Source organism: Typopeltis vanoorti, chromosome 21, assembly GCF_054136105.1.
Source record: "Typopeltis vanoorti isolate ZY-2024b chromosome 21, IOZ_Tvanoo_1.0, whole genome shotgun sequence".
NCBI lineage: Eukaryota > Metazoa > Arthropoda > Arachnida > Uropygi > Thelyphonidae > Typopeltis > Typopeltis vanoorti.
In genome coordinates this window covers 5987956-6015397 of record NC_143569.1, presented here as the reverse complement: position 1 = coordinate 6015397, position 27442 = coordinate 5987956, and the positions used below count along the sequence as shown (strand labels likewise).

The 27442-nt window shown below is 34.0% G+C and overlaps 1 protein-coding gene across 1 annotated transcript in view; it reads left to right on the top strand.

Annotated features, from left to right (window-relative positions):
- LOC150094603 (cell adhesion molecule Dscam1-like) overlaps positions 1 to 27442 on the top strand; it is a 435546-nt gene that overhangs the window by 284830 nt on the left and 123274 nt on the right. The window contains exons 6-7 of the mRNA XM_090411127.1: positions 13941 to 14210; positions 24279 to 24686. Coding sequence (XP_090267253.1) covers positions 13941 to 14210; positions 24279 to 24686 — 678 coding nt within the window. The remainder of the gene's footprint in view (positions 1 to 13940; positions 14211 to 24278; positions 24687 to 27442) is intronic.

Genomic DNA, 27442 nt, shown 5'->3' with positions numbered 1-27442 from the left:
ATGTGTTACGGAAGCGTTGATCAGTGTATCGAATTTTGTTACAATTGCAACAAAGTTGATAGCATATTAATGAACAGTAAAAGAATAATTGAATTTAAAGAAAGAAATACCTCTTAGAATAATGGCATCCCATGTTTCCCCGCCTCTTAGGAAATTCATGTGTACGACAGTGCTCTCTAACTTACTGTGATTTTGAAGTGAAAGAAAACGACGTCATTTTTGCAAGAGATAGGTGAGCCTACAGTTGTCAAGAGGCACTACAAGAGTCGTTAGGTTTGGGATTGCTGAGGTAATGTGTCTTTACCGGAAGGACTTGCATTATGGAGAGTTTTTGATTTTCTTTATCCGTAAGCATTTTGAGATAAAAGGAGAATCTTTGTCGTTAGCATTGCGAACGTCCTTTACGTAACGACGGTGGCTGTTGAAAGAGGAATTATTAGGCATAGCGTTTGTTCTTGGAACTTTAAAAAGCGATTGATGAAAGCGATCCGCAGGATAACAACCGTTTGAAACATTTCGGTGATAAAATGAAAGCATAACCGATTTTGCAACAGTCATCAGGACTACATGAAAGGAAGCTAAGAAACTTATAATCTCTCTCTCTCTCTCTCTCTCTCATGTGCTTGTGAATTAAAAATAAATAAGTTTAAAAAATACACTTTTATATGCCGTATTGAAATATTTGCTGAAGATTTTGGCATTATGCATGATATCAACGCTTTGACAAAGTTTAACAAGACCTTCATTTGTCGAAATTTGGCAATTATAAGTAATATTTCGAAGCAAAACGACATTTCGTTTAATTATTTCCATCTCTGAGAAGCTTTAATCAAAAACGACTTTTAATATATACGACACTCTCAACAAACTGCTTTTTAGCTCTTGTTAAATTTAATTGATAATTGTTTTTTTTTCCTGTATGTTAATTAGGTAAAATATGACTTATCCGAAGCGTATGTTATTTAAAGCCTTCTTGTTGACACAACTTCCACTGCTCAGTGGGAGAGTGTCTATTATAACTAGCTTAGCTTTATAATCCTCACTGTTGGAAAAGATCTAATTATAATTCTATAACTAGATCGTATAATTCCATAATCTTACAATCCTATTATGATTACCAAATGGTTTGAATTGCTATTTTCGAGAATAAAAATATTTGAAATTAATTTACTTTTCGGTAGTATTGTAAAAGAAATGTAGATGATTATCCAGCAGTCAATTTTCGTACCGAAATATGCAGTTTTGTTACTTAAATATAAAGAGCTAATAAGCTTCATTTCGGCGATATAAACAATATTTTAAATTAAGGGGATATAAAATCCACATTGTTTTAAAACCGAATGAGAAACTCAAAGATTGGAATCAGAGAGTTTCACGCCGAATATAGTTTCTCATTCGGTTTTAAAACAATGTGGATTTTATATATCCCCTTAATTTAAAATATTGTTTATATCGCCGAAATGAAGCTTATTAGCTCTTTATATTTAAGTAACTTAATGGTTGCACCTCTTTGGAAACTCGTATAGCAGAGTATATAAGTTCTTTTCGCTATACACTTTGGTATTAGGTCTAGCTACTCATTGATGAAGCCTCAAAAAAGGCTGAAACCGGTCTGAGTAGTGACCTCCCTCCATTATGTAATAACAGCATACATTTCCTAGGAAATGTGTTTTTACATTATGGAAAATACCTAAGAATAGCGATCTGAACTTTCCCCACCTTTGCATCGAGTTGTCCGGTATTGTACTACGTACTAGGGTCACTTGCATTAGTCCACGCTAGTGGTCGCCGATACTTTATAGTTTACTATATTCGGCATGAAACTCTCTGATTCCAATCTTTGAGTTTCTCATTCGGTTTTAATTTATATCCCCTTAATTTAAAATGCAATTTTGTTATTGCAAGGAGTTGACGGAAACAAAGAGTTAACAATGTTCTGGATAAAAAATATTCCTTAGAATCGATTACACATTTAGATAGTTGAATAATTATCCCAGAATGCAAATAATTAAATGAAAATGTTAATAAAATGGAAGAATCGAAGTAAATTTGTATGTCTTACTTATAATTTCAAAATTATTCACAGAAATATGCCTAACCTTGAATATCAGATGGAATTCAGACTTCAGATCTGTTAGGGCGAACATCGGAGCAATAAATAAATCATAATAGAAAAGTACAAAGTGGAAACCCACCAATTATAGTATCGTACTCAGCTTTCTTCGATCCCATTCAAGAGCTCTTTATTCATCCGATATTTTTGAAACATTTATTCTAAGTGATTTTTCAAAACGCTTCGCATTAAGAAAGAATGAAAAATCAATATCTTAAAGCGGATGGCTTTTGAAAATAAATCCTATAACTCAGGATGAACAAACGCAAAGACTGAAACCGAATATTTGTAAGTCAATCATCTGCACTGCAACTGCCGGAAAACTACTAGGACATACCGAGAGATTCATAATTTAACAAGAAACCTGCAAGTGTCTATTATAATAATACAATGAAATAGTGCTTTGTTATTAACAACAAAAAATTCTAAATTTAATGTTATTGTATCAATTCCGCACACTAAAACACGATTAGAAACAAATTTATCGTTATATTCAGTGCTGCTCGTTGTATTAAAACTTTATTGTAAATCAGTTCATATTGTAGAAATTTTATATTTGTAGTACATATTAAAGTTAGACAACATGCCAACACTGTTCGAATGTTGACTGTGTAAGTTGAAATTCGCTTTAATTCGGAGGAGGAAGCATATGCTGACTTGCCTCAAGAGTATCCTCGGATTCGAAAAGTTACAAGTTTTCTAGAGCAACACTTCAGACGATTGTAAACATACAATTCTCCAGGCACTCCTAACAGGCATTTCAAGGTACACACTATTGCTCTTAGGAAATTCCAAACCAAATGCTCCACTGGATAAACATGGTGAAGGAGAAACAGCTGTGTGTTATGCGTGTCTCCAGTCGTCGTTAGGTCTTTAAAGCACGTTTCAGGTCAAGAGTTCGTTCTAAGTACTTCTAACTAACTTTGCTTACCCGACGATCACCATGCGGAATACAAACTATTCGCAGAGGAGATCGACTGCTCTGTGTAGACGGTCGTTCAAATCGTAGACAATTGTATATAATGCAGCATTCGAAGTAAGTGACGATGCTTTTGCACCTGATAAAGCAACTACTTCGAGACGGCTTTTTCTCAATAAATACAATATACTCTTTTTTTGTGGTCTTTATAGTACATACGTTTTAAACTAGACTTGTTTGTGATCTTAAGTTTTATAAATTAGAATTTTCACAAAAGAATATTGCTGTTTTAATTAAATGCAAGCTTTTATTTAAAATGAAAATACGACAGATAATTGTGGATTTCCGTGTTTTGGAGAACTTTTATATGGATAGAAGGGAAAAACATCCATTCAAATAAAAAAAAATGAAGTGAATTCCATGTGTTACTCGCTGTATATCCAAAATATATTTCATTTCTTGCAATATAATAGAGCCATTTGGTGTATTACGTTTTATTGTTTGCATAACGCTATTAAAAATAAATTAAAGAAGGTCGGGATTCAAGTTAGTTTGAAAACTGGATCACTTGTGCTCGATCACTTATTAGAGAAATGAATCATCCGAAATTTCTCATTTTTTCCAGAATGTTGGGGTGTCTCCAAAATGAAACCAAAAAGTTCCTCACCCTTCGGAAGAGTGATAGTTTTCAGGTTATGAAAATATAAGTGCCTGTTCGTTTATCCTAAAAATGCAAATCAACACTTCTTTCTTTATAAAATGCACACCGTTCATTCAATCTTTGAGTAAAAATTTTCGGAGTCAATCCAGGTATTTAATAATAATAAAAAATATAAATAAGACATTTTATCTGTTGACGTTCACTGAAACGTATAATATTGCTTGGCTTGGATATACGAGCCTGTTCCGCAAAGTATCCTCTTCTCCTCTCTTACAATATGTTAATAACACCGATTTCAAAAACATCTTGTTAACAGCAAATCGAGGAAAGCGCACGCCCAGTACCAAAAACTTACTCGTAGATGGCTTCTAATTTTACGAACAGTTCACAGTTGTGAGCCGTTTTTCAGGACCGAAGAAGTCGAATAATAAATCAATCTTCATATGCTACCGATCGACATATGAATCTCACGTTCGCATATATGCTTCTTGAAAGTCCGAGTGATATGCTATAAAACTATAAAAACTAACTCTGAAACAGTTACCATTCTATTGAAAGTGAGACGATGAGATATCGTAGAGTTTAATTAGGTTAGATAACGATCAACATTTTGATTTGATTTGATACTGATGAATATATACGATACGAGATGAATATATAGATACGATATACTGATGAATATATTCTTTGATCTTCATCTTGGAAATATATAACCCGGAGAAAATTCACCAGAAAGAAAGATAACCAATTGAATGAAAGCCGTGATGTGGATTTTTTTTTCTGTAAATAGGTGGAATAAGGAGTGACATTATAAAAAAAGAAACAAAAGGAGAAAGATGGAAACAAATGGGGTAGGCTATAACCATAAGTGGTTATAAAACGGGATTAGAAAAAAAAGAAGCAACAGGTGGAGATTATAGCCCCGGTTTTGAGAAAAACAAACGATGAGGTAGAAGTTAAAGAATAGAGAAGAGAGATAGATCGAATGTAAAAGCAGGAAAAGTAGTTGCTTCAGAAGGTTTGAATATGGACTCCGAATGCGTACTGACTAACAGTTGAATATGTTACTTTTAAAGGCTTAGAGAAAAGTGAAATGAAAGTCAGTGCAGCAGAACAGTGCCCGACATCTGTGAGAAAGTGATTAGTGTGTGTGTGTGTGTGTGTGTGTGTGTGTGTGTGTGTGTGTGTGTGTGTGTGTGTGTGTGTGTGTGTGTGTGTGTGTGTGTGTGTGTGTGTGTGTGTGTGTGTGTGTGTGTGTGTGTGTGTGAAGGTTTTAGACGCACCACAAGTATGAGAACAGTTGAAAGTCGTTTAATAATTCCTAAAACTAGAACTTGTTTTTAATGGGGAGTTATTGCTATACAAAATAGCAATCAAAATGCACCTAGTAAATTTCTCTACTGAAATCGGTGGTAACTTCCCGTTTACAAAAATCAAGGTAGAAAAATAAACACAAATGCAGTGAAATAAATTAAGAGCCGTTGACATTATAAACGGCTCTTAATTTATTTCACTGCATTTGTATTACTGTACCAGTTTTTGTAAACGTGTTGTGTTACGTTTGCTGTCATTGTCTTGCTTTGTCAACCGGAGAGAAAGAGAGAGAGAGAGAGAGAGAGAGAGGCTGAACAAGTTAGTTTTGAAATGTCAAGTCCTGATTCACATTAAGAGTTCAGTATGAAAGCATAACTTGGTTAGAGATCTTCGAACGATGTGATAAATACTTTTCTTCCAACATCACTTGTAGCTTTCTTGCATTTTATAGCGCGATTTGCAACCGACTTTTCTTGTATACAATGCTATGATGCTTGCCTCGGCTATCGAATAATTTATCAGATTAAGACATTTGCTTACCACTATAACAGTACATTTTACGGAAACCAGTGAATTTTGGAAAAGATCTTCAGCATACTTCAAGTGTGTAGGCTTTCTTTGATTTTATAAAAGCAACCACAATTTCTAAATCTTTTATAAAAGAAGCGATACTAGCGATACTGGTATAAACTTCATCAAAGTGTATGGGAGTTTAATCTCTGTAACGTGTATTTCATGTTTAGTGGCGTCTTTGTATATTAATGTCTGCAAACAGTCACCCCCCCCCATAACACTCGCTGTCTCAAATTAACTATAGAAGGAGTTCATCTCTTCCCTCTCACTATTGAAGTCTTCTAATATGCAAAACAATCCACTTTCAGACTACATGGAGGAAACATTTGGATGGAGTAGTATTTGCATACAGCAATATTAGAAATAAATAACAACAGCATAGCAGAAAGAAATTTTGAAAATTTAATTAAAGTCGAAATCCTTTTGGAACGTGCTCACCGAAATCGCCCATCCGTGGAAATATTCTCCCTCCTGTACTATGCTGCGTCTAAAACATGTACATAAATATATAGTATCTATCTGTGACGATATCTTGATTGCTCTGTTAATCACGGTACTCTTCCTGAAATCCAGTAGACCTAACGCTGCTGAACGTGAGCTGTTTTACATGAGCCATCAAACTAGACATTAAACCAGTTGCTGGTTAAGCATTTATCAGCGTACACCAGTTACTAGGAACTAATCACGTTGATGATAGCTAGTCGACTTAGTAATAATTTAAAGGTAGAAATCTGTCATTCGCGCTATTGAGATTAAATGCGTTTTTATTTCAGCTGTATTCGCGACTTCAGAAAAATTAAAGTTATGTTTGATAAATTCACATGTTTTTCAGCTTGGAAATTTGAAAATTAAATTTTTCTTAGTATACTACCAATCAGTTGAAGTTATGGAAACTGACGTTTCTGAAATACAATAATTTAATTTGGTTTTCTTACTATGTCAGTATTTAATTTAATTGATCAGGACCATACTATATACGACCGAGTACAACCACTTTTCAACAGTGCTGACTGTGAACAAGCAGTTAGAGAAAATTAGTTGTGTTCCATTAAGAGCTAAGAGTTGTTTTTATTGGAGAAGACTGTTACAAAGAACAGAAGAACACAGATTGAAGGAAGAGAATGATAAGATGATTCCATAAATTTGGAACCGAACCATATATGGATAATGACCAGAACCTGTCCGTTTTTGTACACAAGGCGACATAGTCTAACTCTAATGCTTACGAGGAAGAAAATCTTGCCTGGCCGGTTTATCTGTTTTTCTTCTACTTCTTTTCTTTCAGTATAGGAGGCCTTATTTTCCTTATGTCCCCGCTAACACAACTTTGATGGAAACGTCTTATAAATGTTCCTCATATCCTCGAGGAGTTACAACCTATTTCTTTTCAAATAAATTCAAACCCACTTTAAGATGAAATTCTATGTATAATAAATACAACAATAAGCTTTCGTTTTGTCCATGAAACTTACAAAATGAAATAATAAAAAATATACTTTTGTTTTACATGGCAATAGTCAAAAATTAGCTTTCGTTTTGTCCATGAAACTTACAAAATGAAATAATAAAAAATATACTTTTGTTTTACATGGCAATAGTCAAAAATTAGCTTTGTATTACATTAATCATGAAGAGTATCTTCGCCTTTTTTTAGTGCCTTAGAATATGGGATTCAGTAGCTTGACGGAATCCAAAGCGCGAAACAATGCTGTCATGGCAGTGGATCCTCTAATAGCAGGGATTTATAATATACTGTGATATGTTCTTCTCTTTTTTACATTGTTATTATATTATTTGCCTACATTTCACAAGTTATTTTTAATAGAATTATATTTAAATCTGTATTTCAAACGAAATAATTCAGTTTTTATAATATTGTCCTGGTTTTACTTGTAAAAATAACGTGAACACATTATTTATTTATTTATTTTTATATCAATCCAACAAGAGAGATATCAAGACCTAACACACTTTAGTGCCATATGGGAATAAGTGGTAAAAAGGGGAAAAATGATCTGTTATTGTGTTTCCTAACTTGCTGTAAGTTACATTCATTGGAGAACACGCATGGAGAAAGCTGTTCCATAGAACAAGGAAGGAAAAAATGGAGAAGAGTTATTCGTAAGTTTGGAGCTGAGACTTAAAACTTGTCAGCAGTGGTAGTTGTTCGTATATGATTAGAGTAAAGAGGAGAGGAGGGGGGGTGAACAGATCGTTGGAAATACTGCAAAAAGACATAATGCAGAAAAGGAACGCCTAAGGCAAGACATCTGGTAATAGATCTCGGCTGGATATAATCAAGCATTCAGAAAGAGGGTTTTGGTGTTCCACCCCTCTCATTTCGGGATGGCACAGCAAGAACAAGGTTAGGAAGATTTCGGATATACAAAGGGTTAGAGTTGAAAATATACGATGTTTAGAATGAAATGGAATACTAAGGCATTTGGAGACTGAAGACGTTATGAAGTAATGTTTTTTTTTTGGGGGGGGGTATTTTATTAAAAGTGAAGGAAATTGAAGCAATGTCTTTATTCTAACAAATAAGACAGGATTGTATTTAGATCGTATTACCATTCACTAAATTATCTTCACATCACTTGAAAATGAAAAGAAGTTCGGTGTTTTGCGGAATGCTGTACATGAATTGTTTCACCTGGCAATGGAGACCGTCTTCAGCCTTGACACCTAATTGGGATTTCCTCCAATTATGGAAAATATGCTTTTAAGGTGGCAATACTTGCCTCCTCAGAACTCCATTTGTTCAGAAAGGCCAATCCATGAGATAGAAATGACTGGGAGAAGCTGTATGTTGCTTTTCACCATCCCTGTTAATGGCCATTTAATTTGGACGGTTTCCCTAATTGGTAAAAATGTTCCGTCTAATATCATTATATTTTTATTTTTTTCTCTTGCATGTTAATATAGATTACTAACAGTTAAATATCGACAGAGTCCTTTTGAGCGCAACAAGAACACACATTCTCTTATGAAGGAGAAGCCAAATTATTCGAAAATGCAATAAAATGGGTTCAAAATCCATCTGTTCCTTTCATCTGTGAACGATCTTAGCTCGAACTAGTTAGAGCATTTACGAAGTTCTATATAAAATATTTCTTTATTTATATAATGCCGTTTATTGTTTAGAAAATTTACAAAACCAGACGTTTGTTATATGCAAATATTAGGATGATATTACGCTACAAATTAGGCGGATCCTGCACGATTACTTCTCAAATACAGAATGTATGCTAAGGTTTAAGTACGAACTATTTCAGATCATAAAAAAAGCGAACTATCTACGAGTTTCAATCGAAAACCCAGTTAAATATTTCTGTGGAATGCACCAGGCGTCAACTGTTGTGCAAACATCTATTGAATGAAAGTAATGAAAAATTGTGATACGCATGCGCGAATAATATTCCTTTATTTGATCGCCATGAAATACGGACACTATCTACGGAAATAAAAACCACAGTATTGTGTTTAGGTTTCTATTCGTAGAGAAATAGTTGGCTCAGCAGTGATGTATTGGTAGTAGCATGTATCGTTACATATCAATGTAATCCATCCATCCAGTGTATGTAATATGAAGCGTATTACATTTTAAATAATGTATTGTTACGAGATAAATGAAAATCACGTCAGACAATCGTAATGTATGGGAAATAGTAGGTTACTGAGTAGCAAGTGTAAACTGAAATATTGCATAAAATCCAGGGAAATAACTGCATGGAAGTGCAGGGAAGTGATATTTTGATATTACGACTAATTTATTGAAGTCATATGCACTCAAATTATTTTATCCATTACAAGGTTTCTACTTGGAGAATAATCGCAGAATAATAGCATGTCCTCTTCGAAATGTGCTGTGCTAATTTTAGGATTAAAAATGCGAGTTACTTAATTTACTACTTAGAAAAATTCGGTTACACAGGGGCGAAAAAACCCTGATATCCCAACAAAGTCTGACTTAGTCATACTTCCTTCTTTCTTAAGGTGTATTTGACCTCACGCCTCTTTTCCAAGAAAATTTTTATCGAATGAAATATCGTCTATTAAATATAATACTCCCACCAAAACCTCTCATTTGTTAGATGAATTAAACATAGAGAATGCATCAGTTAAAATGTCCACAAGATTTCACTTGTGGCAGAATGTTGTTATTTTTGCAGTTTCTCAGTCATTTGCTCTTGCTCCGGATGTCAAACAACTATGTCGTACTTAATGAGAATCACGAACCACATACAAAGGAAAACATGGGATGTTACAACATTTAATATAAGGAACAAATGGCTCATTGTTTGGTGAAGTTCTCTAAGGAACGTTAATCTATTGTATTCTTGAACAATGTCAGTCTCTCGAGATATTTGTTTCGCTCGCCTTAATTTCCTTTTCCTTAATTACCGCCGTTGTTAGTTCATTTGTTCTCTAAGACATAAATATTAATTAAATCAGAGAAAGTATTTTGTCCACAGTGCAAGTTTCCGGTGTGTCATGCGAAGAGAAATTAATAAAATATTCAAATTTCTGACAGGATATTTATTATCGGCAAGTGATAGGCAAGTTCATAATATAGATATAGGAATTTACATGTCTCGAAGACCGAAGTAATTAATTGGCGATATTCAGTGAATCGAGATAATTTGTTTCAAACAGGATGTCATGATCTGACCCAGGTTGGGACAGATGTTCGTATTCTGTGATGACTCTGTGAAAACACCCTTTTCGCACAAACCTATAATTAGTAGATTTATATAATCGCAAGCAGACAATTCACCAAAACATCTCTCTATGTCGTTATTGTACTATTCGTCATATTCGTATCAGTAATAATGCATATCGGTTTGCACACATAACACAGTATTAGATCAGTCTCTTATCTCATCTTAAAATGTCCACAGTAGTTATGGGCATTTTCGCCATAACGGAATCCTTTTATATAATTTTTACTTTGATCACGTGACTCCAGACTTTATGCTCGAGTATTTATTCTCCAAAAAATTCTCAATCGGAATTTTTAATAATAAAAACCCCACCCACGAAAAACTTCGTAGACGTATAATACTGGTATTTCTACGGTATTATATGCAGTATTACTACGAGTCGGTCAGATAACCATGTTCTGTAGACCAAATATAGTTTTTTTTTAAATCCATCCCAGACCTTCCATAATTCACACACACACACACACACACACACACACACACACACACACACACACACACACACACACACACATAGGCAAAGTAAACCAAATACTTCGAAAGTAAATAATGTAATTGAATGAAAAACATACAAACAATTCTAATTAAGAAAATAAAAATGCAGTGTCTTATGTTGAAAAATGCATCAAAAATTAACCTTTTTGTTTTGACCAGCCACGGTCATCATTTCTCAATATGTACTTTCGATTAATGATAAGTTACTCAACTCATGACGTCTATAGACGTCAAGGTTATCATGGATGCGAAGTGCATATTAAAATTGTAATACCATTGACATTACATTGAAATGTATGATGGATACGAAGTGTATGCGGAGTGATGTATTTTATCCATATGCTAAACTCTGAGTTCACCAGGATGCGAAGTTCCCCAACTTCCTAATCAGATTTCTCCCAAATTCTGTTGCTAGTTAGATCAATAATAAAGATTTTGACAGTTCAGCTCGATAAGTGTTAATAACTACAGCAACCAAATCTTTTTATTATTTTCCTGCCATTCTACCATCAAAAACTTCTTGATATCCTTCGCTATATGTTATATATCTTTGCAATTTCTCTCACATTCCGCTGATACCAAACACTGAGATTTTTATTCCCCCCTTTAAGATAGAATATTATAGAGTGAAGTAATTTTTCCCACTTTAATGTTCATAATGACTCCGCATAGGTCTTGCCATGGCTTGCTAAGTTTCCGATCAGTGCAAGTTTTCAAGTTGCATTGATGGATGCTTAGCGAGGCATTTTTGTTAGCGACAGTCTCATATGAATTTTTCTCATACGCAACAGAATTCCAAATAATCACAAGTACTCTTCAAATACTCTTCCTCTCTTTCTCATTAGTGATCACACTGCGCAAAAAATATCACAAACTATCCTCTTATGGACTTGGCACCTCAAACATTCTATATAAATCTTCGTTCATTATCTCAGCATTTAAGAAAGCTGTCCAAGATAAGAATCTAGCATTTCATAATTGCCCTTTATGAAAATCTTCAACTCCGAACCATACGCAGAAATGCTTTTAGTAACGTTCACAGCAATGGCGCATAAATTATGGCATGTGGAAAACTGACTTTTAAAGACGACCAGAAGTAGGAAATGTGCATATTCCCCAAAATGGTAGTGAGCCTTTCCCAAAAATATTGGCCATAACTTTTGTTAAAGTCTATTTCGACATTTTATTTTAGACTGAACATTACTTAAAGGTTTATTATGTTTTACTTACATTCTAGCTCCAGGTTTGAACCACTTTTTCATTCCATCGATCTCAGTTCTTTGGAACACATTCTGTTCAGAAACACTTCAAAAGTTTCGTTTCGTTTTTTTTTCTTTATACTCTCTTGAAAATACACGACGCTGGTATGCAGTCCTGCAACCTTTCTAGTGTAGGTCAGATTATACACGTCGGAAGAATGAGTTCTTTCGAGTTTGGCATTTGGAAAGCAATCCCTCTTCTGTATGTATTTCCTAAACATAGATTGATGTCTGTTACAGATATTGTTAATATTAATGTTATCTTCTTTCTTTTTGAAACTTTACCTTGACTATTCTCTTGTCTTTCTATAGGCTGAATAACCTCTTTCTTTTAGGAATGTCATAAAAATAGTTCATGATGATGTGTTATGAATGGGAAACAAATCCATGTTCGAATTCCATTTACATCGAGACAATTTATATTGGACTTTTATGGATAAGTTTTTTTCTTACAAAAAACATGGGACATTGACACAAGAACAACGCACTTTCAGACAGCCAATAAAATGCCACTCACGGCCTAAATGAAACTGGAAGACGTAAAGGGAATGAAGGAATAATTGAACTAGATTAATCAACGTGAAAGTGGGATCATTTTAAATGAATTAAAGTAATTACTCTCTTCTGAACTAACTCAAGGATTTTGATTAGATGCAGAAGAAGAAACGGGTTAAAAGTTTCAAAAGACAAACTCTTGCATTATCTAAGAACTTTAAAATTAACCAGCCCAATGAAATATGCCTTGCGTCAAAAACACGTACCTCTAAATTTCACTCCCTTTTCTTTGACACTTTTTTATATTTAGCTAAGGAAGTTAAAAGCTGAACTTCTGCATTATTCTTGAAGTTTTAAATCAGCAGCATTAGGACAATATATGTCAGTGAACGAGTAAACAATAATAATAATAATAATAATAATAATAATAATAATAATAATAATAATAATAATAATAATAATAATAATAATTCCTCAGAAGCCAGTACAGAGTAGGAGTTAACTTACATTATCCTTTTAAAGATCAAAGAGAACATGAAAACTTACAGATCACATCATGATACAATATCTTTTCCACATATCGTTCAGTGTGATGCATTTTTGGTATATAAAATAAAAAGATATTCTATGGAAAAGCATCGATCGTCCATTTTCCATCTGCATATCAGCATTGTTGAAAGTTAAAAGGGAAATCATGTGATATTTCCAAGAAGAATCTTTTTTCCAAGTAAAATCTGTATTTCCACAGAAAATATCGATTTTTCATTTACGATATCAACCAAATGCCTCAGTTGTTATTTTCGATAATGTCATAGAAATAGCCATAACAACTATTGATAATGGAATTTAATTTGGTAGCCCATGTCCATAGCTCTTACCAGAAGCACTGCACAGCAGATTAAGCTCTTTTATAACAACCACTGCACGTATTCATTCGACACTTTCCCCCCAAAGCAGCGAAGCAGATGGTTATCATTCTGTTATTAGTCTTTATATTGATTAATCTGTTTCAAAAGAAAGGGATCAAACCCCAACTACTCATGATAAAATCAAAATTTAACATTTAGTGATAGAAATATTTTGGATTTACGCTGAGAACTAACAACTTCTTATTCTTTGTATTTGTTTACAAATATAACAGTCTTATTTTTGGAAGAAATGTAAAATCGTTATACAGCAATATTGATACATGACCTGACCTCTATGTCTCAGTTTATTGGATGTGTTTATTATATTCTAGACTTTATTTTCTATGGAATTCTTTTTCTGAGTGAACAGTAAATGAAGTTATTATGATCAATATTTTTAAAATTATTTCTATGATTAACATTTATATTTTTGAAATTCTATTAGTTGAATTGTAATACTTAAGCAACACTGTTTATAGCACCTTTGTCGGCCACTATCGTTCCTTCTGTAAGTCATATCCACGTTGGTAAGTCCGCAACTGTGAACTGCAGTGTTAAAGGATATCCTATACTGAGTGTTTCTTGGAAGAAGGACCTAGCCGCCATATCTTTCGACAAAAGAATATCAATGTTATCTCGAGACATCTTACATCTTGAACCCGTGCAGAGAGAGGACAAAGGAATGTACCAGTGTTTCGTGTATAATGATCATGAATCTCTTCAGGCTACAACCGAACTAAGCCTAGGCGGTAAGGCAAATTAATATTAATAACGTTTAGTTTTGTTCCTAAATATTAAGCGTAGTTTTGTTTTTATTCAAAGCATTATTTTAAAATTACTATTTTCTGCATCATTAATATTTCTGTAATTTTTAACTATATGAACTTTAAAATTACGATTTGACTGTCTCTGATTGTTTAAGTGTATTACTGATTTAAAAAAGGGAGAAAATAATTTTTATTTTAGTTTCATCTGGTACAAAATAATCTATCCATAAAACATCATACTAGCAGATTTTAGAAAAGATCGTGTTCTTAGGCTACAATTTTCTGTTCCTTCAGAAACTCAAGCAACGTCATTATTCGGTTTCCATAATAAATTTGTAATTCATACTCATTTCATTTTCATTTGTTTATTTCTAAACTTGAAGAATATATTAAAAATATCTTTTACCATTGCAAGACGAACTTCATTAACAGGATGCATAACGTTAGATTAGTTGAATAAAACTGAATTGATATTCAGATGCTTCATGGCGTACGTATGATTTGTGGTAATTCATTCCTCTACTATTTAAAAGCTCAAGAAATATATATGTAAAACTATTAATCTAGACACGTTGGAAGAAGAATACTTCAGTTTAATTATTCATTCTTTTACCGTTGCTATTAAGAATTAATTGAATTTGTCGAATGAAAATTCAGATGTAATTGGGCTGGTCGGTAATTACTTAGGGTTCATCTCAGGACAGTATAAAATTAAGTAAAGTTGCAACAATATCACCTACAACGCAGCCGTCTAGCATTTACTTGACGAAGACAAATGACAGGTAGATGGACTGAACACACTTAAAATAATTCTATTTAAGTCACCGCCAAACCGCTTCTCATCAATCATCTCACTGTCTGGAAGCGCGCAAAAGAGCATTCCTTCTACACTCCACCTTCTTAATATTTTTACAGACTTCTACAAAGGTAGCCACGTTTTCCAAATTCTTACATTGTCTAATGGTCCGGAAAGCAGTATAATGTGAAGGGAAAAAAATAACAGCCTCCAACGTGATAATATTTTTCTCTGTATGACAAGAAATATTCTATTTAAATCCTAGACAGTGGGTTAAGTAATAACTTTAAAGACTAGTTTTACATGGGTGACAAAGAAAATTAGGATTTCCAATCCTACTTGCAATGAGAATAACATAGTTCATTGATGCTTTAAAACATAGAAATGACAGATTTTGAGTACTTAGTTTCAATTCTTTTCATTGAAAAACGACTATTTATTCGTACATTATTAAAATCTTACATTAATCTTAGCTTTCAAGGTTGAATTGGTTTTATGATACAAATAAACAAATAAGTAAACTGGAGATTACGTTTGAACTTAGTATTCAATAATTTTAATCGTTTTAACTTTAATTTTTTGTAGTTTAATAATTGCAATGTTAATTACAACGAATATGCTTCGTAAAAAATTTTAATTGAAGTAACTCATACATGTTTCTATAACTGCAAAAATAGCTGATAGCTGAAAAAACTCAAAGATTTAGAGTAGCCTATTAGTGATAGAAAAAATCACTTGCAATCTCACCGAATTTTGAAAACTAATTTATATTTAGTTTTTATTTCCTCTTAAGTATTTTCAATATAATTTTATGTGAATCTCTCATCAAAGAAATATCCTGTGAGTGTCATAGGTTAGCTAAGAGTTGGATAATTCAACTACTGATGAATTATCCAGAGGATTAAATTCAACTACTCCTTAATGCCCTAACCAATACCTGTGTCCAAGTTATTATCAGAGCCAACTGCCTTCAGATGAGAGAAAAGCTACCGACTTGGGCACCCAGCTTATGAAATATTAATAGAAAACAATTCCAGTGGCATTTATTACACTATAAAACTCATATCAGCTAATAATTTTGTCTATGTGGCATAAGTTTGTTTGATATTCCATTAAGTAACAGAATCTGAAATGTGAGTATTTTCAGAAAGGGACTGTGGAATGAGATGCTGTTATTTATCTTCTTCCCATGTAGCATCTTCTACTTTACAGTTGAAAAGAAAGTTTACCACTTTCTAATATATTCAATTGAGGAACTCCATGTATAATGATGGCGGAACTTAATTTTTCATGACTGGCTTCCGATTGGAACTGTCCTACAGATTTGCCAGTTATTTGCACAACTCTAAGTTTCATAGCTCTTATACATGTTTTTAACTTCTACAGCACACAGCACACTCTAAACACCAAACCATGTATGTATATATTGACCTTCTTGTGTATCATTTTCTTGTCATTTATGACTGAATTCCCCATTCTGCTTAAATTATCGGACTGTGTTAGACTAGTTCTGCTTATTTATTCTTGAATATTAACACTTTCAAGTTCTTTTCTTGATATCTCCACTCGTAACATGGGTGTATTTAGTTATTATTATTACAGATATCACATCTGTAGCCCAAAGTCAGTCTTTGATAAGTTTTACAATCAACCCAACTCTAAGATTCATATGTTAAAATTGGTTTGAAAAACTGTGTTGTATATATGGTTGATTCATTTTTTTAAAACAATTTACAATCTCTTCAAGTCTACTATCAAACAATCCTATGAACAAGTTGAGAATGCAACTGTTTTCTTTTTTCCTGCCTATTATCCTATATTTTTGTCATTGACGAGACATGCAACAGATTTGGTCAAGAGATTAACTTCATACTCAAAGTAAAGAATTGAGCATGATATTTCCTGTTTAATATCAGATCAGATTTAATATCATATTAAATCAAATTACATGTTCAACATTAAATTAAATATTAGATGATATTAAATCAAATTACATGTTCAATAAGATGGTTGTATAATGTAGTATACAACCATCTTATTGGACATCCTTCAATCGATTTATACCATACACATTCAATATTTTAAAATGTTCAACCCATTCTTATTTATCGTGTGCTTTTTCTTAGTTACATTGATATTATTCTTAGGTAATATATTGCTACGAATTCTTAACTATTCGTCATAAGGTAAACTCTGACCAGCAACTGATATTCAGACTAAACTTTTCTTGCCGTTAACCAATTTTCACTTCAGTTTTTCTTATGTTTTTTTTTAATTAACTCTTCATAAATATCTTCTTAAACACTTATTTTCTAAATGAAAAAAAAAAACGCTGTGTAGTAGCAAAAATATCAATGCAAATAAATCACTCGCATCTCTGAAATAATTAATAATAAAGTATTTATGCTCAGTTAATTTTTCTAGAAGCTATATTTCATGAAAATGAAATATCTTCCAGAACATATTATATTTTATTTCAATTTTATTTTATTTATACTTACATTCAGATATCTAAACAACAATATACCTTGGATATCTGAAGTATCTGAGGAATAATTATTTCACTCTTTTAAGCGGAAACCTCATATTCATGGATAACGCACTATTATAGTGTTTTCCCAATTTTCTTGCAAAACATAATGCGTTACTTAAAAATAACTTCCTTAATTTAAACTCAGCGAAGAATATTTTAGAAATGAAAGGTCTGTGTTTTCATTCTGGATAATGAATGCTACAGAAATACCTTGCTGTAGCATTTATCATCTACAACTATCACTCTATTTATCTTACTTTCTCTCTGAAGCTAGAACAAGAGTAAGTTTTGTTACCCTACAGTACAAATACACATAAACTCGACTTTAGAATATACTGTTTTTTCAGAAAGACCACATGAAGCCCACTTGTGTCCACATGAAGCACAGCTTTCCGTATTGGAATTCAGTCCAAAATAAGTATTTATTCCTCCTCTAACGTAGTGTTGCCTTTCTTTTTTTTTTTTTTTCAGACAACGGCAAAAATTCTCTTAAAGAGCATTGAGATATATGAACCTTATCCTTTATTTTATCTTGAAAGGTTTTACTTTTATCTTAACACAATGCAGTCTTTCTTATAAAAACATTTGCGGTTATGGGCTGAATATTTAAATAATAAACAAGTTACGAAGCGTCAGCGTCACTTTATTTTTTTTTTATTGCGTGGTGTCGGGATATCAAATTAATATCAGAATCATTTGCGTACAACAAGATGTTGGTTTTTATAATAATATAACTAGTGATTGCAAGTATTATTCATAATGATTCAGATAATTATTGATCACGGATTTTTTAAAGTCTTCTAAATGGAATATTGTTTTATGTAATTTATATGCTGTGTTCTAGGCGGAAATCTGAAATGGATCTTCGGTGTGTTCTAGAACAAATCAATCATATAAAATATAAATTAATAATAATAACATATAAAATTTTTCAAGGTTAAAGTCAACTGAAATTTCACAAACGGCGAAAAATACCAGTAATTAATTTAGTTTTTGGTTCATCTTCGTTGCAGTCCTTACACAACTATGCGCTTCTGGCTGGTTATATTTTAATACAATTCAGATTTTGACAACTTCGCTAAATATTATCGATCAAATTTCCGATTCAAGAGACATCATAGGCGGAATGTCAAAAATCTCACCACAGAACCGCTTTAAGCTGAAGAATTTAATGTTAAATTTGGGAGGTTATTGACATTTATTTGGTGATTTCAATTTTGGTTTAATTCGTTCACCATAAACTAGAATTAGTTTATGGTGAATTAGTTTATTCGCCATAAACTAAAATACAAAATATATAAAGTTTTAAAATACAAAATATATTGCCATGTTAAAATATTTTTTTAACATGGCAATATATTTTGTATTTTTAAAACTGTTGTCAATGACGGACACATTTTCTCGTTATCTGCTGTCTTTCAAGGAAATTTAGCATATATTTTTTAAAAAAACTTGAAATTACCCTGCGTTTATCTTGCTACAATGAGAAAACGATAGCTTTCTTTTTTTTTTCGTTCTTTTTTTTTTTTTGTTTACATCACTTCCATAGGACTGATGGCTCATAGCCAAAAGTAACGAAACAAAATACAAGAACAAACACCAGCTGCTGGTTTGGACGGCTGATTTGAAATTATTTGCTTTTTTGTCTTCTGCATTGAACATTTTTTGGGTCATTATGTTGATAACAGGATTAAAATATCGATACTAGGCAGATCTTTCGTGGGTTTCATAAAATTATTTTCTCCTATTATGTTCACGGTAACGGATGCAGTTTTACAGCACAGTATAATTACTTGCAGTTAATGTGCACGTATGAGTTCAATAGATAAGTTCGAAATAGAACAGTGTGTTTATAATTACAAATGCGATAAGCGTCATTCTTGAATAAATTCTAAAAAAAACTGATATTACATATAATTATGAACAATTGATACCAAATTGTATTTGTATTTATGTTCATAGTTAAAGTCTTATTTTACATGTCTCATTGCATTTATTGCATTCATTGTCAGAGCAAGAAAATTATTTTGATTATTAAATAAATACATTCATTTATTTCAAGTATATTAGTTTTTAAATAAATGCATAAATCCTCTAAAGACTTTTTATTCGTCTAAAGTAGCTGTTGGAACTCCACTAGCTCTACATTTTCGAAATTGGAGGACAGCTTTATTTCTCATAGATGTCAACGATAGTTTTCAGAGTATCAAAGTTCAACTGTCTGATGAACGCACCAGGCAGTTGCTTTCACTTAGTGATCCTAAACGTTAATTAATATTATTGTCTTAATTAGCATCTTAATTTTACCGTCTTTTGAACTTAGTTAAGGAATTAAAAATCAGGATTTTGGGGATGCGTGTGCGTGTGGGGGGGGGGGCTTTGCCAAATAGTTTATCTTTGCCTGTGCTAAAGACTAACTCACATACAGGCAGGTAAAAAAGGCTAGAACCAAAAACTCTACCATAAAGTAACGGTGACATAACTCTGGCTTTTACAAATCCAGATTTGATAATAACAGTGGTTGATTCAATCCTAGTATTTGAACATGTCTTTGAATGTGCATGTGTCTGTTGTCTGGCCGGTTTGCAGCACGCCAATGCTGCAATTTTCCTTGCTACCTCTATGATCTTTCTAACACAACCTTAAGTGAAAAGCCTCATAAATATTCTTCATATCCTAGTATCAAATCATATAATAGAAGTATCAAATCATATCTTTCCAAACAAACCCAACACTCTTTACGATACCTTTTTTCTGTGTATAATAAAGAATTAATAAGGTTTCTTTTTGAAAGTGAACTTTATAAAATAATAATTAAATATTCATTTGTTTTAACATATTATATGCAAACGACAGACATTTGTTTTGTATTACATGAATTTTGAAGAGTACTTTGCATTTCGTTAGTGCTTTGGAGTAATGGATCCAATGACCTAACGGAATCAGCGGCTCGAAATAATGCTGTCGTGACAGTGGATCTGTAATCAAAGTGGTATGCATATAAAGTACTGCGATATATTATCTTTTTTATTTTGTTATTTTATTATTTGCATAAATTTCATGGGTAACAGAGTATACATTAATTTTATTTCTTAGTAGAACTAGGAAATAAAAGTTGCCTAGTTGTTCTAGTACAAGTAATATGACTATTTTTGTAATATTTTTTATATCAACTGCATTATATAAACCCCGTATTTGGCACTCTTGGTCTCACCAAGAGTTCCATATAGGGACAAGTCAGCGGAAGAAAATAATCTGCTAGTGTGACTCTTGAAAAACTTGAGGTTGCGTTCATTTGGGAAAATAGGATGGGGAAGCCCATCCTATTTTTGCCGATCCTAAATGGAATGAAAGAATAGAATGAGAAGCTCGTTCAATAAGATTGGAGCTGAACAGTAAATGTTAGCCAGCAGAAAGCCGTTTTAACACATTATTAGAGGAAAGCGAAGGAATGGTACTGGCCATTTACTGGGGCTCTTCCCATGGAGATATAAAACAGTCATAATTCAGAAATAGCACGTCTATGGGAAAGCGTCATTAGGATAGGGACTCGGTGAGAGAGAGAGAGAGAGAGAGAGAGAGAAGTCCCCTATTGATCAAACTGTTTTCTTCTGAATGCCCTCAAGCATTTTGAGGGAGATTTTTGGTATGAAACCCCAAATGACAGGGCAATATTCTAAGGTGTGGAAACATAAAATGTTAAGAGAAGTACTGTTTAACGGATACTAAAGAGCAGTGAACATGAATGCATTTGTGCTTGGCAGGCTAGATGTGAATGGCAACCCAAGTTCTGTAAATAAGGAAGAAGAATAGAGTACTGAATTAACAAGGCATGAATAGGACTGCATGTGTAAGGAGAAATTATTGATGTATGGGAGAAAGGTAATGGATGAAAGCATGGAACCTACTAGTAACTTAGAATGGAGCTAAATATCTGAGTGTCAATAAACCATCCCAGAACACTTACTGAATGACCAGAGAGAAAATTAGCGATCTACTCGTAAACAGTAGGATGGAGACCATAAGATTGTAGCTTGGGAATGCCCAATGACAGATTAGGTAAAATTCCTTGGAAATATCAAGCGCGACCATGCGTTTCTTCATATCTTACCATGGCTTGTGTGAAAACGTGGGTGATCAGCTAAGTGATGCTGTGGAGCGAGAGTGGCGGAGTCCATATTAAAGATCAAAAATTAATTGATATATTTCCAAGCATTGAAGTAGTTGGCTGTTAATGAACTTTTCCATTAAATTCGATATATAAGTAGATCAATAGGGCAATCATTTAATAGTTGATTTATGACCATTTTTAGAAAAAGAATATAGAAAAGCTTTCTATCATGCATTTGGAGAGATGTCAGATGAGTATGACAGCTGGTAAAGGCAATATAGGACGGATGATAATTCCATTGTCATTGAATATATGGTAAATATTTGTTTTGGCTAGGATTAGGTAGAGGGTTTTAAGTGGAACCCGGATTAAGGAAACTCCATCGAGCAAGAATAATTCGAATTGTTTTATCAGATCAAGGGCTTGGATCAGGACAGCGGAAACAATAATTATGATGCAGTAATTCTGAATGCAATAATTCCAATAATTTGGAAGCAATCATTTTGATAGGAGAGATTCCGTTCTATTGATCAAGTAATAATGAGATCATAAATAGAGGTAGAGAAACCCCGAAGGCATCTCATTTGACACCATTGTAGCCCCACTGGATAGGAGATTGTGATTGGATAGGAGAATACGTTTTATAAAAATAAAGAAACGTGCAGAAAGAGTGGCTCCGAGTTTCTAATAGGAAAGTTAACACACGTGAACGGTGTGAAAAATATCTTCTTAATTAAAAGGCTAGAGTATCTGAAGCTTTTCTGAGATTATGATAACTTGGTGAACTATTTGCGATAAATCATTACTGAGAGCAATAATTCACCTACACTTTCAGTTTGGTCAGGAAAGTTACAGAAATCAGCCATTTGGATTATAGGTGTTGTAATCTCTAAGTGAAACTATTTCAAAGTAATGCTATTCCACTCCATCTGATCAACTTTCAGAAATAAATAAACAGACTATTGTATAATCATCAGAATTAGGGAAGCAGTAGTAGCACCAAATGAAAGCAGAAAAGAGAATCAATAAGATCTTCAGCCAAATCAGAAAATCTAGGGTATGAGATCCTTTGACAAGGAAGTATATCTTGCTTGACAAAAGAACATGTTCCCCCCACTTCGGTTTGGATGACTATAAATGGTGGCCATGCACTTCAGTAATTTTAGTAATAAAAGCCTATGAGTCGATAAAGTTCTTATGGAAAGTTTGTACGCGGAATTTTTTTTTCTATATTTCAGGTACCTTTTGTGGATTTTTTGGAAACACTATAATTTGTTATTCTCTCTCTCTCTCTCTCTCTCTCTCTCTCTCTCTCTCTCTCTCTCTCTCTCTCTCTCTCTCTCTTTCACTATCTCTGTTGACAGAGCAGGAGCAAGCCTCGGAAATCAAGGAAATACGAATAACACCCCCCCACACACACACACACAGAGAGAGAGAGAGAGAGAGAGAGAGCCTAGACTCCAGTCTAAACGGTCCTCTATGCTCGGAATCCATTCTTCCAGGCACAAGCTGCCTGGGTGAAACCCAGCAGGATTATTCTCCCCAGCTGATCGGGATGCCTTCGTATTACTACCAGCAAGTTTGTGTCCATGTAGTATCTAGTGACCGTCAATCGCAAAAACCGCTTTATTTCTGTACGCTGGAGTGGAAAAGGTGCTGGCTCCCTAGTTAATTAATTATGTTGTGGAAAGCTGCTAGACCCGACCATCACCTTCACCGCTCTCATACAAAGTATGACATAGACATTTCACGCTTCCTCTAACCAAGGTGATGGTACATCACCTGACGATGAAAGTTGAAAATCCCTCCAACTGTGGGATAAATGCTTTTATGGTTGTAATATTCGCCTCACCAGAGCCTATTTGTTGAAATAGAACTCACAACGGGGAATGACTTGGTCGACAAAGGATGTATAATATACGGTACAGTCCCATTATTGGCCCAAAACGTTGTTGGACTATTAATAATATATTATTTTAAGAACTGACAGATCAAGTCCTTTTTATTTGTTACCACGATGAACGAGTAATTCTCACCAACTGGAAAACTATGGTTATCTCTTGTATATCACCTTTCAAAAATAAGTTTGAGATGGAACGTTCTAAGCTATCTAATCTTATTCAAGAACAGCTGTAATTTATTTTCAAAGCTTGTCCATGGATAACATTGTACAAGTAATTACTTTCATAATAATATCTAAATGCTTCAGCGACGTCCTTCTGCTGAAACAATAATTTAAGAAATAAATCTGGAGGAAAACAATAACATTTCTTCCCTGAGTTGAGAGAAATGTTGGAAAACTCTTTAATATGATAAGCGCATCTCATTGTGATCATGTATCTTATATTTAGCGATAACCCCCAAAGCAGCCCAGCACTTACATGAAATTTTCTTACTTTCTAAACTTTAATGCATTTACAGAATATTCTAATATGCGATTAACGGAACTTAATTTATTTTCCGGAAGTCCGAAACTAGATAATTGAAATCCTTTTTCACTTAACTGTCAGTGCATCTTATTTAATTGTCTTATCCTTTCTCTTCCATTTGAAATTGTACTTTGCATTTTTGCAAATAAACACCATGATGATAGATATCCGTATTTTACAGATGACAGCCCAGAGTTTCAAGAAACATTTCGGGAGCAAACAATGCAACCTGGTCCGTCTTTATCACTTAAGTGTGTTGCATCCGGAAGTCCGTTACCTCAGATTGTGTGGAAACTCGACGACACTTCTATTCCGGAAAATCACCGGATACGGTTTGGTGATTACGTCACGAAAGATGGCGCTGTGGTGAGTTTTGTGAATATCAGTCATGTAAGAACGGAAGACGGTGGCGATTATCGATGTATCGCAAACAACGGGGTGGGTGAGATTAGCCATCATGCCAGAATTAATGTCCTTGGTCCACCGGTGGTACGTCGGATGAGAAACATTACGGCAGTGGCAGGCGAGGTGATGATCAACAGATGTCCTGTGGCTGGATACCCACTAGAAACCATCCACTGGGAAAGAGGTAATGGTTTTATTCATTAATATTACTGTCATCATTATCTTAGCAAAGATGACGGTTATTTCTCTTCAGTTTTTTTTTTTTTTTTGCAGATAACTGTCATTAATAAAATAGCGATTTACAACTATTATACAACCAGTATCTTATTTCCATATCAGATCAAATTTTTGAAGATACTATTTATAGATTACGCTATAAAATTATGCTTTTCATGAATTATAAAAATGATTTCATCTTTCTGAAATATTATGTGATTTTAGGTTGTAAAGTTTTGAGCACCATTTTTATGAAATGTTCGTATAATAAATTTTATTCGGTGAAGGTAAGTTTCACGTACTTTTTAATTATGAATTTGCACATCAATATTAAAAGTAGGCAACAATATTTTAAAATACACCAAAAGAAAACAAACCCATTATTACGAGAATTGAAATAAATGATACCAAAATTTGAAAACAAAAAAAAATGTACTTGCCACTCATTTCTGTAGAATTTTTGTAATAAAATCGCATCAAAAGATTAATTCTTCAACTACACGAGTATCTCTACATATACGAAGCGTTAAACTTTGCCATCATAAAGAGTCAACGATTATCTTAATTTCATGAAACAAAAATAAATAAATAAAATTCCTAAGTCGTTCATTCAATCTTCCTTTACTTTTGACATTTTAGGGAAGTGGCTGGTATGGCCAAGTAATATCTTTCTTTTCAAATCTAATTTTAGCAGATAATCAAACCCACTTGCTTTTAAATTGACGTGATTATCAGTCAGATTGGAGGGAAACCCTTTCCACTCCAAAATGATACCAGATAATTCACCTACAACTGAAATGTTCTAACACTGGTCATTAATTGTATTCTAGACAAGACTAGAGCCTACACTTGCTCGAGTCCTAGAGTCTACGTCATGATGATTATAGGTGATCTCTGTAGAAATAATATCTTTATATACTCGTATGTATATATATATGTTGAACAGCTGAGCGTTGTAATCTTTAGCGAAGGCAGAGTGGCAGAGACTATTCCAAAGGACAGAAATAGAAGGAATGTAAGAGGAGGCAGTGAAGTTGATTCAAGGAGTGTCAAGATGGACTGTGAAAGGGTGTTGGGTAGCAGAGGGTCTTGTTTGAATGATTGTGGAGAACAGTAGAGGAGTAATAGCGGCCAATTTAGCAGAGCACTGTATTCATGAAGAAAGTATCTGTAGAAGAAGCACAAGTAGAAACTGAGATAGGATTGAAGTGTGAGAGAGAGAGCAAGTATGAGAGAGAGAGAGAGAGAGAGAGAGAGAGATCATTCAGCTAGATTGCCCTCTGCTAGATAGAATCGAACAATCTTAGAGAAGATTTTTGTGGCAAGGAGGGATTTGGACTTTGTATAGAGTTAGCATCTGTGAAGGTGGGAAGTAGTGCCTTGTACGAAAAAGTTACGGGTGGAGGAATTCATACTGCTGGTCACTGATTAGGTGATATGTCTCTAAGTGGTCCAAAAATTGGTTGTTGATGACATTCTCCATACTGTTGGCTAATGTTTATTACCTTTCTTTGGGATGAGCTGGATGTGGACCTGTTTCGTTTTGTAGGGTAGACGCTAGTTGATGGCGATAGTGGATTGATGCTACTTCCGGGTGCAAAAGTTTAGCGCAAAGGTTGGATACCATCAGGACCAAATGCCTAGTTTTGTGTTCACGTTATTAAGGATTCTGCGGATTTCTTTTTGTCGGAAGACTCTAAGACATGAAGCGAACCGTTCTTCCTGAAGTGCAGGGAACTTTTCCAAAGTCATTAATGCATGAATGAGAAGAGAAGAGAAGTGATACCACTAAGTTGACATTCTTGTCTTTAGATGAAGTAACTACAGCATCATCCGGATTTGAAAGTGGTGGAAACCTGGGTGGAGAGAAGTTGTGCCCAGTGGCCTTGGCAAGGGACCAGAAGGAGCAACTGCCATTTGGGCAGAAGGCGAAGCTGCAGCATTTGGCCCTTTCAAAGTCTGACTTGGACTTGGTGTAATTCGTTTACGGCTGTTGTGCGCTGAAGTATTGGCAGAGATGACAGTTGGAGTTTTGGTCTTGAGCCATTCGTGGTAAGCAGAGTTTTTTCTTTTGCAGCATTGGCACACTTTGTTTGAGACCCAAGCCTTGGATGGAGGATGAGAATTTGGAGTGGAATAAGAGATAAAAGCCTTCATTCCTGTGAGGATGATTTCTGTTATTCGGTGTGAGCAGGTGTTTGGATCAGAAGAACCGAAGCTGTAATCGGAACATGGGAAGGAAAGATAGAGGTTCTCCCAGATAGCATCTTTGTAGTTCCCAAGGGCAGAGCTGTGAAGTGGTGGGTGAGGGTTGTTCTGTGATTTGTCCTCATACAAAAGAGAATTGTATAAAAGTTGTTCTCCGAGTTGCCAAGAGGAGAAACGATAACCCCAGTATACTGCCTGGAAGGAAGAGGTAAAGCGTGTTAGGAAATTGGAAGGGGTTGTCAGATATTCTAGTAGGAAGATTGATGATCTGTGATAGGTCATTGCTGATGGCAAACACTTCAGCCACTACCTATTTGATCGGTTAAACTGGAGGATCCTCACTATTGGGGTGTTTCGACTGCAGAAAGTTGAGCTTTACAGAGAAATAGTTCAAGAGGTCAGAGTGGTTGACGGAGTTTGGAGAGCGATAGAGAGAGAGAGAGAGCATGTGAAAAGGAGAGATTGGTTTGGCAGAGATATTTTGAGCAAAGCAGATAAAGCAGTTGGGATTCAAGG